The sequence below is a fragment of the Ochotona princeps genome, chromosome 2 (genome assembly GCF_030435755.1).
Source record: "Ochotona princeps isolate mOchPri1 chromosome 2, mOchPri1.hap1, whole genome shotgun sequence".
In the NCBI taxonomy this organism is placed as follows: domain Eukaryota; kingdom Metazoa; phylum Chordata; class Mammalia; order Lagomorpha; family Ochotonidae; genus Ochotona; species Ochotona princeps.
In genome coordinates this window covers 61537975-61553716 of record NC_080833.1, presented here as the reverse complement: position 1 = coordinate 61553716, position 15742 = coordinate 61537975, and the positions used below count along the sequence as shown (strand labels likewise).

At 35.0% G+C, this 15742-nt stretch overlaps 1 protein-coding gene across 1 annotated transcript in view; it reads left to right on the top strand.

Annotated features, from left to right (window-relative positions):
• The window catches only part of LRRIQ3 (leucine rich repeats and IQ motif containing 3), a 98330-nt gene that overhangs the window by 63684 nt on the left and 18904 nt on the right, over positions 1 to 15742 (top strand). Inside the window, exon 6 of the mRNA XM_058681243.1 lies at positions 12249 to 12375. Within this exon, the coding sequence (XP_058537226.1) occupies positions 12249 to 12375 (127 nt within the window). The remainder of the gene's footprint in view (positions 1 to 12248; positions 12376 to 15742) is intronic.

The following is a 15742-nucleotide window of genomic DNA, read 5'->3' as shown; positions in this document are numbered from 1 at the left end:
CTAAATTTAAATAATGTTACTGAGATTAATGTTGTAACTATTTAAATTTATGTATAATGTCTGTTTTATGTATATGGCTGATTTATATGAATGCGTTTAATAAGATAAGCCCCCTATAGAAAGTTGTAATGTTTGTTTTTATCATCTTATACCTACCACAGTGATTTACACATAAGAGGCACTGAAAGACTATTTGAAATACTGTCTGTTACATTCAGAAACAGTATAATCTAACGTCTTTATTATTTTGCTTATAATTTGCAACTCAGGTGTTTAATATCATTTCTGAAATATCTATTTACTATGCTACTAAGAAGATAATATCTAACAATACTTAATTACCAATGAGATTTTTGATTATGAGTTGGAAGAGAGAGGGAAATTGAATTGTGGTTAGCCTGCTGCATAGAAAACTAATCCTCTGCTTGCCAGCTATGATACCCAGAGGGTTAGTGCATGCAGGTGCCCAATGCTTCTGGCCATCCTCCACTGCTCTCCCAGGTGATAGGCAAAGAGCTGGATCAAAGTGGACCAGCTGGGACACAACTTGACATCCACATGGGAGTCGCAGAAGAGTATCCTGGTTCCCAGCTTTGAATCACCTCAGCTCTGGCCATTGTAGCCATACACCTCTACTTCTCACAAAATTTCTTCCACTTATAAAAAAAAAATAATCCTTAAGAAAGAAAAAAATGGAATAATTGAAAGGAGAGAGTTATAAGATACAGGACAAAAATAAAATGTAAATAGCACAATAAGAATCTTGTGATGGCTTTGAAGACTATATAATTGTAATAACATAGGGGAAAAGAGTGGGGAGGAATGGAATGAAAGAGGGTGAAAAAAAAGGAAAACAATGTTATGAGATGTGTAAATAAACCAAGATTTTGCTAATGTTGTCACATAAAATAATCTTTCAACAATAAATGGCAAACTATATACAGTGATCATTGTAATAAACTTGTTGATATTAGAAAAATTAAAAGAAATCATATTGGGCCCCGGCGCCATAGCCTAGCAGCTAAAGTCCAACTGTGCACATGCCGGGATCCCATATGGGCAGCAGTTCTAATCCCAGCGGCCACGCTTCCCATCCAGCTCCCTGCATGTGGCCTGAGAAAGTAATTGCGCACGTCCCAAAGCCTTGAGATTCTGCAACTTCATGGGAGACCTAGGGGAGGCTCCTGGCTCCTGGCTTTGGATCAGTGCAGCTCCGGCCATTGCAGCAACTTGGGGAGTGAATCAATGGACAAAAGATCCTCTCTGTTTCTTCTCCTCTCTGTGTATCTGACTTTCCAATAAAAAATAAAATAAATCTTAAAAAAGAAATCTTATTGGCAAAATAATGTTTAGCATATTATGGGCTATTCATTGATGTAAAAATATTTATGGCACAACAGGTTAAACCACTGCCAGTGACCCTGGCATATCATATGAGTGACATTTCCAATACTGGCTGTTCGGCTTCTTATCAACTCCCTGATAATGCACCTGAGAGACAGGAGGAAGATGACCTATGTGCCCACTTGCCGGCAATCATGTAGATCAAGATGACTTTTGAGGCGGTGGCTCTGTTGGGGTCCCAGTCATTGGGCAAATGAATGAAAAATGGAAGAACTCTCTCTCCTCTTCCTCTTCTTCTCTCTCTGTTTTCTCGACCCCCTCCTTTTATCTGAATGCCTTTTAAATTAATACATCTTTTTGAATTAATAAACCCTTAACATATTTTTGTTGGCCCGTCTTCATTTTTCATCACACATTCGTTTAAACTACTTGGTGCAGTGGCACTTCTCATTCAGTAGACAGAGATACAGTCTTCTCAATTCTTAGCATACTGATATAGTCTAGAAAATACTGTTTTAGAGATTCTTTTAGAGTTTAATCCAAAAGCAACATGTTCTTGAGGCTGGTACTTTGTCATTGTGTGGAAGCTATTCAGAACTACCAAATATTTATACAGAAGGCATACAACATATTAGAAAAATCTTAATAGACAGTAGTGATAGGAGAAAATTATTTGAAACATACCTTTAATTTTGAATTTTCAGGAACCTTGAAATTGAAAAATCCACATTCTGTGTTTCTTCCTGTCATTTTGAGTCAATTATTACACTTTAAAGCACCTGAAAGTACCTATGAACACTTAAAAGGAAACCTTGAGCTGTCTGTCTTGAAGACAAAATGTAGTGTTTGCCGACTGTCACTAACTAATGGTAAACCTCAAGAATTTAACTGTATATATTTCCCTCATTTTTAAACTTTATTACTGTATTTTTCCTCAGGGTAAACAAAAATTATGGGTCAATTTTCACTGAAGTGGGCTGGATGTATGTATTCACCTATCATCAGTGTCAAAAGGAATTGTACACATCATTCCCCGGACAACTTGATGAAAACCCATTTCTCATTGGACACTAGGGATATCAGCTGTACAAACAAGATAAGTGTAAAGTTGGAAAATGAAATACACTTAGCAGTTTGTTGGTGGCTAGAAATTTTAGCAAGTTGAAATTTTCAAGAAAGGATTATGAAATAATTTACCTTTGCATAGAAAAAAGATCCAAAATTACAATTGTTAAAATGAATGAAATATACCATCATTAAGATTGCTTTGTAGACTGGTAATATAAGAAAGTTGTACATTCTTGGCTTAAAAAGATAACAAAATCAATAAAAGAACCATTCTTCACCATTTACTTATAATGACGTTTATTTAGTCAAGGTGAAAGAGATTACAGTTTTGGTCTATACCTTGAATGATAAGGATTTTGTGTTTTATAACCCACATATACATCACTAGCACTGAATTTTCTCAAACTAAATTTAGTCTGCACATGAAAGGAAAATGTTAGCTATTGCTTCAGATTACTGTTCTTTGTGTATCTTTAGTTTTCAAGATAATACAACTAAGCATGTGTTTGTCTCATTGTATTCACCTAGAAAGTCTTAAACCTCTGTTTAATAAAATAAGCAAGATATCAAAAATGGTGAATTTAATAGCTTGAGAACCTAAAATGATATATTTGTGTCTTGAAAAGTTTTGGCAACTACAATTTTGAGTCATTTTATCCAATCATAGGGATTTTGAATCCCTGTGATTAGTACTTTGGCTGAAGATTTCTGATGAAAGCGGTAGGCCAAATGTTTTTAATAAAAATGTGACAAAAACACTGTGAAGTTAGAATAAAGTTTGCTATGGGGCTGTCCGACTTCCAGGTTGTAAACTTAAGATCAGTGATAACCCTTGATGAAATCTCAGGAGGTATGCAGAACTGGTAATGTTTGTAGATGTAAGAGTTCAAGCACAGGTGTGTGTGTGTGTGTGTGTGTAAAACCCATTGTTATATCATACATTTTTAAATCAAATTGTACTTTATATTTTTGGGATATATTTTACAAAGGTATGAAGTTGGGAGGGGGCAAAATTATGCTGCATTTGAAGCAGTCTTTTTTAAAAATATTGATTTATTTTATTTTTAATGAAAGGCAGAGTTACAGGCAAAGATTAAGCAGTCTTATTTAAAACTCATGCAAAAGAACATTTGCAAATACACAGAATTTTTAAAGGAGTATATTATTCCAATTGCATGAGTGTGAAACCTAAATTTTAATATTATGAAGCAATTGTATTGAGTCAGTTTGAGTGTATAATGTTGTGCTTTTATAAAACATATCCAAGTAGGTTGTAATATGCTATTTTGCCAATATAATTGAGAATTTAATAATCAAGCTAACTTATTTAACTGTTTTCTTTATGTAAAAGATAAACCATTTCTCAGATTCAAACTCAAATTTAAAATATATGAATTCCAAAATGTTAGATTTGGTTAAGGTGTTTAGGTTAAAGAATAACATAACCATTGGAACAATGTTACAATCCTTTATTTTGCTTTTCTCCTTGTTCAAAATATGCCTAACAATATAGACTTCTGACCTATATGTTTTATTGAAAAATGACTTTCCCTAACATTTGTGCTTTTTTTAAACCCAGGTTATATTTTTGAATTATTCTGTGTATTCATCTCATTTGAAGTTACTTAACCAATATTAACTCATTTGGTTCTCATGTACACTGTCTCTTCATGTGAAACTATTACATTTGCTGTTTGAAAACTTTCTAAAAAAGTTAAGCTAAATCTTGAGGTTTAAAAAATGTGAATTTTAATAGGATTTGTTTCAGCAATTAGCATATGCTTTGTACTGTTTTTAAAACTTTTCATGTTATAATCCCACTTACATTTTCTACATCTTAAAAGAAAATTAATATTATATTTTGGAATGTTTTCAGAAGTGCATATTTAAGTAGCAAGTAATAATGTTGCGCCTATGTTTCGCATTGTGCCATATCTATAATTGGCTTTCAATTCATAATTGTCAAATAAGTTGCTCATTTTTCTCAGTTTTTTATTTCTATTTATATAAAAGAAATAGATTTCATTTTCTTAACTTATACAGCTTTACCAATGTAATGATTCCTTCTACTCTCTTCTTCTTTCCAACCCTACCAACCCTCTCCTATCTCCTTTCTTATTTTTTTTTACCATGACATACTTTCACTTTACTTTGTGATTATGAGCTTGATCCTCCACTAATAAAGAAATCAGTAAATAGGAAATATAAAGCCACTGTTCTCCAGGAGTATTGATAAAATCTAAAAGCAAGGGTCAAATCTCATAATGTCAATTTCACTGGCACACATTATAATTTTGTTTTCTACATATTAGTTATCATAAACTAGAGAATCATGCTATTTATATTTTGGGGATTCGTTGATTTCACTAACTATAATCATCTCCAATTGCATCCAGTCATCAGCTGATGGAGAGACATCTGAGTTATTTCTTAGTTGGTCATACAAATAGAGATTGGAGAATCTAATCAAAGTGATATAAAGTTGTTACAATAATTAAACCACATCCTCGGTCCTCAAAAAAGTGATTTACACGAGGGCGAGGTGCAGTGTATACAATAAGCAGGTTAGAGCCAAGGTAAGCACTGCTGTAGTTAAAGTTTAACTTCGTGGAAATTGGTTCTCTTTATCATGGGACTCAGCTCTCAGGACCAGTTCCTCCTTCCATGGGGCTTAGTTCCCAACACCTGGTTCCTCCTTAAAGGAAGAGGGTCAGTCTGACCCAACCAGTAACTGTGGGATCTTGTCACAACATAACTGGAGAGATTTTCCAAAGCAAAACCCCAAGTCTTGTAAATTTCTTCAGGCTTCTTGCTTCTTCCAAGAACTAGCAAACTATTGTTCTAAACTGGCATTGTTTCCTGTCAACTTGAAATTATAACTTTCTCTAAAATGTCAAGGAAAATTATAGCATCTATTTTACTGGGTTCTATAAATGCTATTAGCAAGCGTGCATTGTTGTTTGGCAAAAAGTATGCCTCAGTAATTAACATGGAACCTTCCTTTTTGTCAATGACAAGTGTTGGATTTACCATTTTTCAATTGAAGGGGCAATATTTTTCTATGATTCCTTTCCCCCTATTTATCCTTAGCCTGGACAATTGCAGCAAACCATATTTACATATCATCATCTTTACACCGCTATCTTCTCAATAGAACCAAAATGTCACTTTATGTTATATACATTATGTGTCTCCTGTGTGAATTTGGCTAGGTTATCCTTTGGGAATTCTATTCCCCTTGTAACAAAGGTATTATATTTTGAGGCATCCTTGTTAAAAGAAAATAATATTGGCATCAAATGTCATATAGGAGCAGTTTTTCAAATAGTTAAACCTGTCATCAGTTATAAGTTATCCTTTCAAACTATTATTAGTTTAAATAGTAACTCTCCTAACACTGTTTTAAAAAGTGTATTCATGGGCCCGGCGGCGTGGCCTAGCGGCTAAAGTCCTCGCCTTGAAAGCCCCGGGATCCCATATGGGCGCCGGTTCTAATCCCGGCAGCTCCACTTCCCATCCAGCTCCCTGCTTGTGGCCTGGGAAAGCAGTTGAGGACGGCCCAAGGCATTGGGACACTGCACCCGCATGGGAGACCCGGAAGAGGTTCCAGGTTCCCGGCATCGGATCGGCGCGCACCGGCCCGTTGCGGCTCACTTGGGGAGTGAATCATCGGATGGAAGACCTTCCTCTCTGTCTCTCCTCTCTGTATATCTGGCTGTAATAAAATGAATAAATCTTTAAAAAAAAAAGTGTATTCATTTTTTCATGGTTTTTCCTATTAGCCAACCTTTATTCTCAAAAGCAGAGACTAAATGCCGCCTAATATTTAACCCACTCTTCTAAACACCTTTCCTAATTGCTATGCATTTACTATTGACCTTGTATGGAAAGCCTTGCTCATTAAGTTAATGGGAGGCTGTGCATCCAACTGCTACAGCAAATGATTTCCATTCCAAAAAATATCACAGCTATTTTAGGTTGCATTTTGGTGTACTACTCAAGTTATTCCCTTTAGTGTTATCTGGAAAACTAAAGTTCTGCATTAGCACTTTAAAAGCAAGATGCCTGCCTAGAAAGAAAAAAAAAAGGAAAAATGAAATCCAGGTGAGTTGACGCTGGGGATGGTGAATTGCCTGTGATTATAGAATGATCCTGGTAACAGAGCCTTGGTATATCAGAGTGTGAGTATTGTAGGAGCCACTTATTAACATAAGAACATGAAGACATAATAATAATCTTAGCTAACATTCAGGAAATAAGTTTGTTAAACTCAAACCAGAAAGGATTGAAAATGTATCTTGAGGTTCCATGACAGAACAATTGAATATAAATTTCTGGTCTATAAGGAAGATAGATTTTTTTTTTTTTTTGTTACCACTGTCACCCATCCCTTAGTTTTTAAGTGACAAATAAGCATTTCTTGAAAAGAAGTTTTTGAATGAAAAATTTGGAGTAACTTAAACATTCATGAATAAAATTAAGTGCTGAAGGGATTGTTGCATTTAAGACATGTGGAAGATACAATCTCTACATTCCTCCCAAACTGTTTCTTTTTAAAAAGATTTTATTGATTGATTTATTTGAAAGTCAGAGTTGCAGAGAGAAGGGGGGAGGGAGGAGACAGGAAGAAAGTTTCCATCTGTTTGTTCACTCCCCAGATTACTGTAACAGCCAAGGCTGAGCCATGCCTGTATGCCAGAAGACAGGAGCTTCATCCAAGCTCCCATGTGTTTGGCAAGGCTGCAACAGCTACCCTATCTTCATTGATTTTCCTCAGCCATTGGCAGGGAGCTGGAGAGGAAGTAGAATATCCAGGATTTTAAGCAGGATGCCAGCTGGCATCCTGCACTTTTACCCACTCCACCACAATACTGGCCCCTAAAATTATTTCTTGGCTACTTTACTTTCTCCAGATAATGGAGACACCTGTTACATTACCTTTAACCAAGAATCTTCCTTCACCCATCCCTTTTGGTATTTCTCGAAACAGTGTTTTCAGTGTTTAACAGTGTGTTGACAGAGAGAACAATGAGAGGCTAATTACTTTCTGCAAGGTTGTTAAAAGTTTTTCTGAGATTAAAGAAATACTTAATAAAGAAGATTTACTCATATAAAGTTTTAGAAGAAAAGCAATCCAGGTGGAGGGAGGAACTGTCACAAGGAGTTGAGTCATACGCTAGCTTGTTTTGCTGGGGTGTGGTCAGAGGATTGAATGAAATTCAATTTGGCAGGAGAAAAATATACAAAGTTATGAGATGAATTTGAAGCTATCAGGTGCCATAACTGGTTGACATTTTTAGCTACTGATAGTCTTACATAACTTGAATGGCCAGCAGAGACTTAAAGTAAAAATGACACATGATAATATTTAGGTTTTGAGAAATGTAAATATGTTTTCTAAAAGACAAGATGAACACAGACTTTAATAGGAGATATATGTGATTGTTTGTGATTATTATAGCAGTACACCAAGAGAACTAACAGTGAAGCTTGATAGCAGGGAACAGATTTTAAGAGAATGAGAGTTAGAATTGCCAAAATCAGCTGTATTTTTAAATAATGAAGGATTTTTATCAAACACTGCTGCATATAGGTTTCTCAGACCAAAGATATTTGAAACAGAGTTAATTGTATTCAATTAAAAAGGATGTTGTATTTCAAAGTCTGTGAAAAATTGAACTTAAAATAATTACATTTATTTGGTGCAAAGATTTTGAAAATCAAAGGCAAATAGAGTTTTTAAAGGTTTTTGGGAAATTCTTATTTTGAGAAACTATCCATGGCTTTAAAAATAATTGCACCATCGCCCCGACTAGGCTGCAGCTCCCACTGGTTGATGTAAGGGCCGAACCAGACTGGACTGCAACACCCATTGGTTCCAGTGCAACTCGGGACTGAAAACAGAACCAACCCAGCAATTGAAACCACCAGCTGATCGGGGTGATGGACTGTGCCGGGCCCTGTGCTTGCTAGAACATACAAGAAACTAGTCTGGGAATACCTCAGAGTTTCTTTGGAGATCTCCCCAATTGAACTGCTGGACTCAGAACTCTAACCAAGAAAAGACAGAAGACAGTACAGGTCAATCATTCATCTCAGCTATATGCTGGCAGCGAAATATGGGGCAAACGGAGATTTTATGATGGACCATATCAATCAGTGGACGACCTCATCGAGGGAAACTGGCAGCGATTCATAACTGGAGAACTATTAAAACCACTTGAGCAAATATCTCACAGCATGCCCCACATCTGGGACTTGGGGTGGGCGGGAAAACGGGTGGGGCTTCCCCCTCAATATTCCCCTTTACCTCAGATACATGATGAAAACAATATTGACATAATAGTATTACCCACTTCCCTGTACCCCCTGAAAGTTTTTTTTTCTTTAACTGTAATTAACTATGTAAAGATTGTCAACAACAATACAATAAAATAGATTAAAAAAAAATAATTGCACCAGGCCCGGCGCCATGGCCTAGCAGCTAAAATCCTGGCCTTGAAGGTGCCAGGATCCCATATGGGCACCAGTTCTAGTCCCGGCAGCTCTACTTCCCATCCAGCTCCCCGCTTGTGGCTTCGGAAAGCAGTCAAGGATGGCCCAAAAGCTTTGGGACCCTGCACCCTCATGGGAGACCCAGAAAGAAGTTCCTGGCTCCTGGCTTCAGATCGACACAGAACCAGCCGTTGCGGTCACTTAGGGAGTGAATTGTCGGACGGAAAATCTTTCTGTCTCTCCTCCTCTCTGTTTATCTGACTTTCCAATAAAATAAAATAAAGTACATTTGTAAAAAAATAATTGCACCAAAGTAAATTTATAATTTGATTTCAATGTCTGCAAACTTTGTAGTACTGTCATATCTCACGTAATCAATTTTTTAACCCATTTGCTAAGTGCTACCAAATAACTTAAAAATATTTTCTAGTTTTCAAGGGAATTGCTTTTGTTACTAAAAAATATATTTTATTGTTGTGTGAATGTAATATTTATTTCATAATCTCTAGCCTTCACTCTCCAAGATTTTTCTTTCCCCTTCTTGCATTGCATGCAAGCAAAACAAAACAAAACAAAGCAAAAAAAACCTGTTGCCTTTTGTTTGGAAGCATGTACAATAGTTCATTTAGAACTTTAGATTTTATAATTATCTTCTAATGGATTTACTCCACCGTCACATTTGTGCCCTTTGTAATACATTCTTCCTTTCTAAAAACAGGGTAGGGAGAATTATTTTAAAGTAATGATGTATAATGACAGACAGATGCATTGGAATCGGTTAAGGGGAAAACTAAAAAGATTTCTGAAATGAGTTGAATTTACATTTATTTTCTGGCTATTTAAGTTTCACAAATCTATATATTAAATGATTTTTAATAAACATTGTGTATCTGAGATTAGTTTTTAATTTCCTTATTGTTGGGAGAATTAGGGGACGACAGGTGACAGTATGATCATTAAGCACTGTCATGAATCTCTTACGCATTAGATTAGTTTCACTAATCAGCTCGTACACAAGATAATTTCCTTTTACTTTTTCCATGATAAAATCACTACCTTTGATAGAAATTCATATAAGTAGCTACTTTTATGTCGCATTTTCTTTATATGTGAAGTGTTTGTTAAGAGTGATAAGAATAATTATAATACAAATTAAATATACTATCAAAGTATGACACAATATTGAATAAACTTAAGTGAAGAAATTCTGTGAAAGCCACTTATGATATATGAAATGCCCCCTTCTGTTAATTTCTTCTTCCTCCAAATTACTGACTCAAACGCAGGCATGATGATGTGTGGTGTGTTGGTTGTCTTAAATCACAAGAAAAGATTGAGCACAGAAGCCATGCAGATTCAGTAAAAGATGATAAAAACAAAAAAAGCCTGAATACCTGATGAATTGGAGAAACCTCAGTAACAGTCCTAGATGAACTGAAGTGAAAAGGAGAGAACAGAGAATGTTAAAACATCCCTAACCAGTTTACAGACATTGTACAGTTTGAGTTTGCACTGCCCCTGTTCACCGATCAAGCTCCTTCTTAATATTTGACTTGTTATTCCTGCCATAGGTATCACATTGACTTGTAGTTTAAAAACTGTAAGAACTCTGGCCCTCTCTCTTTTTTTTTTCCCCTCTTGTTATTATCATTCCCTTTGTTTCTTTGTTATTGCTTTTTAGTGTTGTGTGCAATTACTTTGTCTATCGCTTTCTTGCTGTGAATCTTCCTTCAGGCTTTCTGGAAAGCATTATATTGCATCATATTTTATTTCTTATTTTCCTTCCACTTTTTCATTTACTCATGAAATTGTAGTATCACAACCACTTTTGCCTTAGTCTCATTTACAGCATTGTAGAGGATGTTTCATTGTATGTCATTAATTCTTTCTTTTTTTTTAATTATGTATTATTTAACTTCATTAATTACATTGTATTATGTGACACAGTTACATAGATACTTGGGTTCTCCCCCCCCTCCCCATACCCTCCCACCATGGTGGATTCCTCCACCTTGTTGCATAACCACAGCTCAAGTTCAGTTGAGATTCCCCCATTGCAAGCGTATACCAAACATAGAGTCCAGCATCTTATTGCCCAGTCAAGTTCAACAGCTTCTTAGGTATATCCTCTCTGGCCTGAAGACAGAGCCAGCAGAGTATCATCCCAGTCAATTGAAAGCTCCAACATACCATCAGCAAAAATTTACATCATTATGGAATTAATTGACATAGTAATGAGTAACCAATATGTTAAAAATAAATGCGAGTTCCCAGCCACCTTCTGTGACCACCTCATTGACATTTCAATTTTAGTTTATACACAACATATAACATTCAAAACATAACATGTTATACATAAGATCATATCATCTTAAATTAAAGCAAACATGTGGTATTTAACCTTTTGGGATTGGCTCATTTCCCTTAGCATTATGGTTTCCAGTTTGGCCCATTTGGCCACAAAGAACTGCATTTTGTTTTTTTTAATAGCTGAGTAGTATTCCATGGAGTAGATGAACCATAGCTTTCTTATCCAATCCTCTGCTGATGGGCATTTTGGCTGCTTCCATGTTTTTGCAATTACTGATTGTGCTGCTATGAGCATAGGAGTGCATGTTGGTTTCTCGTAAAACAATTGTTCTGGATATATTCCTAGGAGTGCTATTGCTGGATCGTGCGGTATGTTGAATTTGAGTTGTTTGAATATTCTCCATACTGATTTCCATAGAGGCTGTACCAGCCTGCAGCCCCACCAGCAGTGGAGTAGGGATGGATCCCTTTTCCCCGCAACCTCGCCAACAAGTGTTGTTGGTGCTTTTATTCATGTGGGCCAGTCTTACTGGCGTTAGGTGGTACCTCATTGATGTTTTAATTTGGATTTCCCTTATTGCCAGGGAACTTGAGCATTTTTTCATATGTTTATTTGCCATTTGGGTTTGTTCCTTTGTGAAGTGTTTGCCCATTTCCCGTGCCCATTTCTTGAGTGGCTTGTTTGTTTTGACATTTTGGTTGTTTGTATGTCATTAATTCTTAAAGAATAATTTATCAAAATTGCATACAATAGTATTTGAGCCTGTATGAATGCTAATCATCCTAATTTGATTATATATTCTACACATTTACTGAATTATAGTACTCTCAATACATATGTAGAAATATTACACATAAAGATGTAAATTTTAAAAAAGCATAGGTTATAGAGGGCTATCCAAGTTTTGTTAGCACTGTCTTACCACACAGGTTTATGTTGCTGGTTTTTTTTAATACTAAAAATCAATGCATAATACTTGTGGGAACTCTGAAATATATGAGATATTATCACTTTCATGTTGTTTTCACAGAATATGGATTCTTCTATATTTTCAAAATGGTCTAGTGAACACAGAGAACTTGTTTTCCCATTTTTGTATGGATTAAAAAAAGATATTGCCTTGAAATCAAAAAAGCCAAGACATCTCATTCAAAGAGGTGAGTTATGTTAATTTTATGTTTAATGAATGTGTTTTGATGAAGATTACATAAAGTAATTGGGAGGTGGTATGCTGATTTTTAGTTACATTTGAAACAAAGAAATTTTTTGACTTCTAGATAAGGGATCATTATTTGAATATTTTCTACAAATATCTATTCAGAAAGTTGTTTTATGGATACAAAAAATGAAACTTTGAGTGGAAATTTGGAATTAAGAGCAACATGTGGTAGCAGGAGTTGTTTTGAACTGATTCATTGTTACTGGATATCAGCATTGCACCTCCCAGTGAATTGTGAAATCTTCAATAGTTGTTATAAATTATTTAAGTTAAATATTAAATCTCTTTCAGCTTCAGTCAAAGCTGTTTGTTTACGCATACAGACACACACACACATATATATATATATTCCATCCTGTTAATAAAATTTTGATAAAGGTGTACTGTCTTATTTCAACATTGGATTTCTGATAAGATTTTTATCAAATGAGATAAATATCTTTTCTATCTCTTTCACAGAAGGATTGTAAGGTCATTATTGTAAAATCAGAGATGATCTTATCAGGATTGTAGGAATTTTTTTTACCTGTTAATTATTTTAAAAAATTTTCTCAGAAAGTCCAGGATGATATTTTCCTGCTTAGTGATTGTTCTCTTTATATGAACCACTTAAATTATCAGATATTCATTTGCCAAATACCTTGTTATTTCTTGTCTGTACTCTTATTTTTATTTAATTCCTATATTTTTAAGCTCTATATGATTTTATTTTTATAAAGTTTTTTCCTCTCATAAACCAAGAAGGAATAAAAGGGAAAAAAAATAATTTCACATCCCAAACATTTTTTTGTCAGTGTTCCTATTATTTCAATGCATATTTTGTTTTACAGATATGTTTTTATTTATTTGAAAGACAAAGTTAGAGAAACAAAGACAAAGAGAGAGACAAAGAGGCATTCCCTCCACTGATAACTTCACAAATTGTCACAACAAAGGAAGCGTGAGTGTGGAGCTTGTTCTGGATGGTATCAAGAACTCAGGCCAGCTTCAGGAGGGGGATTCAAAGGGGAGAAACCTAGATTGGAGCCTACATGATATGTTGGCACTGCAGGTGGCAGCTTAACTCACATGACACAATGCTGATCCCCTCCAAGGCAATGTAACTCGGTAATTTTAACAAACTATTTTGTCATTTAGTTTTATATTGCTAAACGGCATATTCATTCCTATAAATTTTCAAGATCTATACATTTCCACTTGGAAAAATAGAGATTTAATCGATTCTCCTGTAACAGATACATTTACATATTCCTTCCTTTGTTCCCCTGTAAAGGCTGTATCATCATTATTTGGGGGATTAAGTAATATTGAATGTTTTAAATATTATAACTATACAAATTTCTCATGTGGAACAACAAATTAGGAATGCATTGGTTTTCTTAAGCTTTTTTGTTGGAAACTTATTTGAAAATGTTGGATTCTTTTCAAAACACCATTAGCTTCACATATACCAACATGATAAAAAAAAAAAAAAAGATAATCTTGCTTAAGCTGTTCATTTTAAATCTAGGCTTCTTACTCTCCACAAATAATTCACACCTATTTGGTGGTATAATACAAAGCAGTTTTAAATAAATGTTCTAAATGTGTTAAATTTTCCAAGAATATATCATTGTAACTTTGTTCACATTTTTATGTTTATCTGCAAGTACATCCGTCTTTGTCTATTGAAAACTCATTTTAAAATATACTTATTTTTAAATTTCTTTTGTCTTAGCAGTAAGAGACAAAGAGGATCTAGCATCCGTTGATTCACTGTCCAAGTGACTACAAATACCAGGGTAGGACCAGGCTGAAGTTCAAATCCAGGAGCATCTGGGTCTCCTGTGTTTTCAGTAGCAGTCAAATACTTGGGGTATTTTTTTTGATACTTCTCTTAGGCGATCATCTTGGCACTGGTTTGTAAGGGGAGCAGCTGGGACAGGAACCAGCACCCATAGATGGTAATTTTACCTGCAGGACCACAATTGTGGCCCATGCACTCATGGTTACTTCTTTGAAAAATTTTCCCTTGGCAGATAAAATTTTTTGGATGGTAATTGTGTTTTATTTCTCTTATCTCTAATTAAAACTGGAAGGGTCTTCATTCTTATATATAGTGTCCTTAAATGATCTTAAATCAATATGTAGATATGTCCTACCTACTTTCTGAAAAAAGCAAATTGCATGATTATCAGGAATCATGTAAATACTAGTCATTTCATATTTATTGTTATTAAAAATTGCCATATATTTTAAAAATGTTTATCAACATAAAGAGAACAAATGTTATGTATCTTATAGGTACAAGTCTGAGATAACAATATTTCTCTTCCTTTTTCCCTCTCAATATTGCTTCCTCCTTCTTTTGTTATGTTTTCAAAAAATGTAAGTTCATTCTACTCTATAATCACAGGCTTGCTATACCACTAACCATAATCAGCGATATATGTATATACTAAATTTCCACAGTCCATTAGGTCTGAGGGCCATCAAGACCTATCTTGATTCATAAGATGCCAAAGTTGGTATTATTTCCTCTGTGAGACCAGTGCAATGCACCGAGCTGTGAGTGAGTTTGCTCCCACCTCACCGCATGCACAGCTCACTGTTGTCCCTCCAGTCTAAAAGCCTTTACCACACTGTACAAAATGGCACCTCATGTGCCACTAGTGGTATTCTGAATCTGCTGGCTGCTAGGTCTCGAGGCTGCCCAGGCCCATTTTGGGTGGAACCTGAAATGTGCTTACCCTGCTTCACTCTGGCTAATGATTCTTGTCTTTTTAAATATGTCCTTACCCTATTTCACCATCTTGATTCAACCTATAATCCTAAATTTAAGAGATTATAATTAAATACTGTTTATATAAATATAATGCATATAATCATACTATCCGAAACAGAATTATGTGAATTATTAATGCTGAAGAAGGAAGTAATAATTACACATTGCACAATACTTTCATATTATTATGTTGTTAATATGATTAGCCATAATAATTCATTTATTGCTAAGAAACACAACTGATGTATCAGAGACCATATTTTCTTGTTCACTTTCCCATCCAGGTGTTAAAAGCTGGAAAAAGGGATTTTTATGTTAAAGTATGTTTCAGATACATAAATACATTAAAGATGGAAAGACTTGTAACTATTCGTACCATGCTTACATATTACAGTTTTACTATGGAAATTCTCAGTTGTTGTTGTCTTGGTGTAATACAGTGCTGTGGAAGAACTGAGCACATTTTAATTTGGATAGTATATGAAATTACTTCAAAAGTTCAGGGGGAAAAAGGGTGGTAGACAATTACCCATATGGTTAA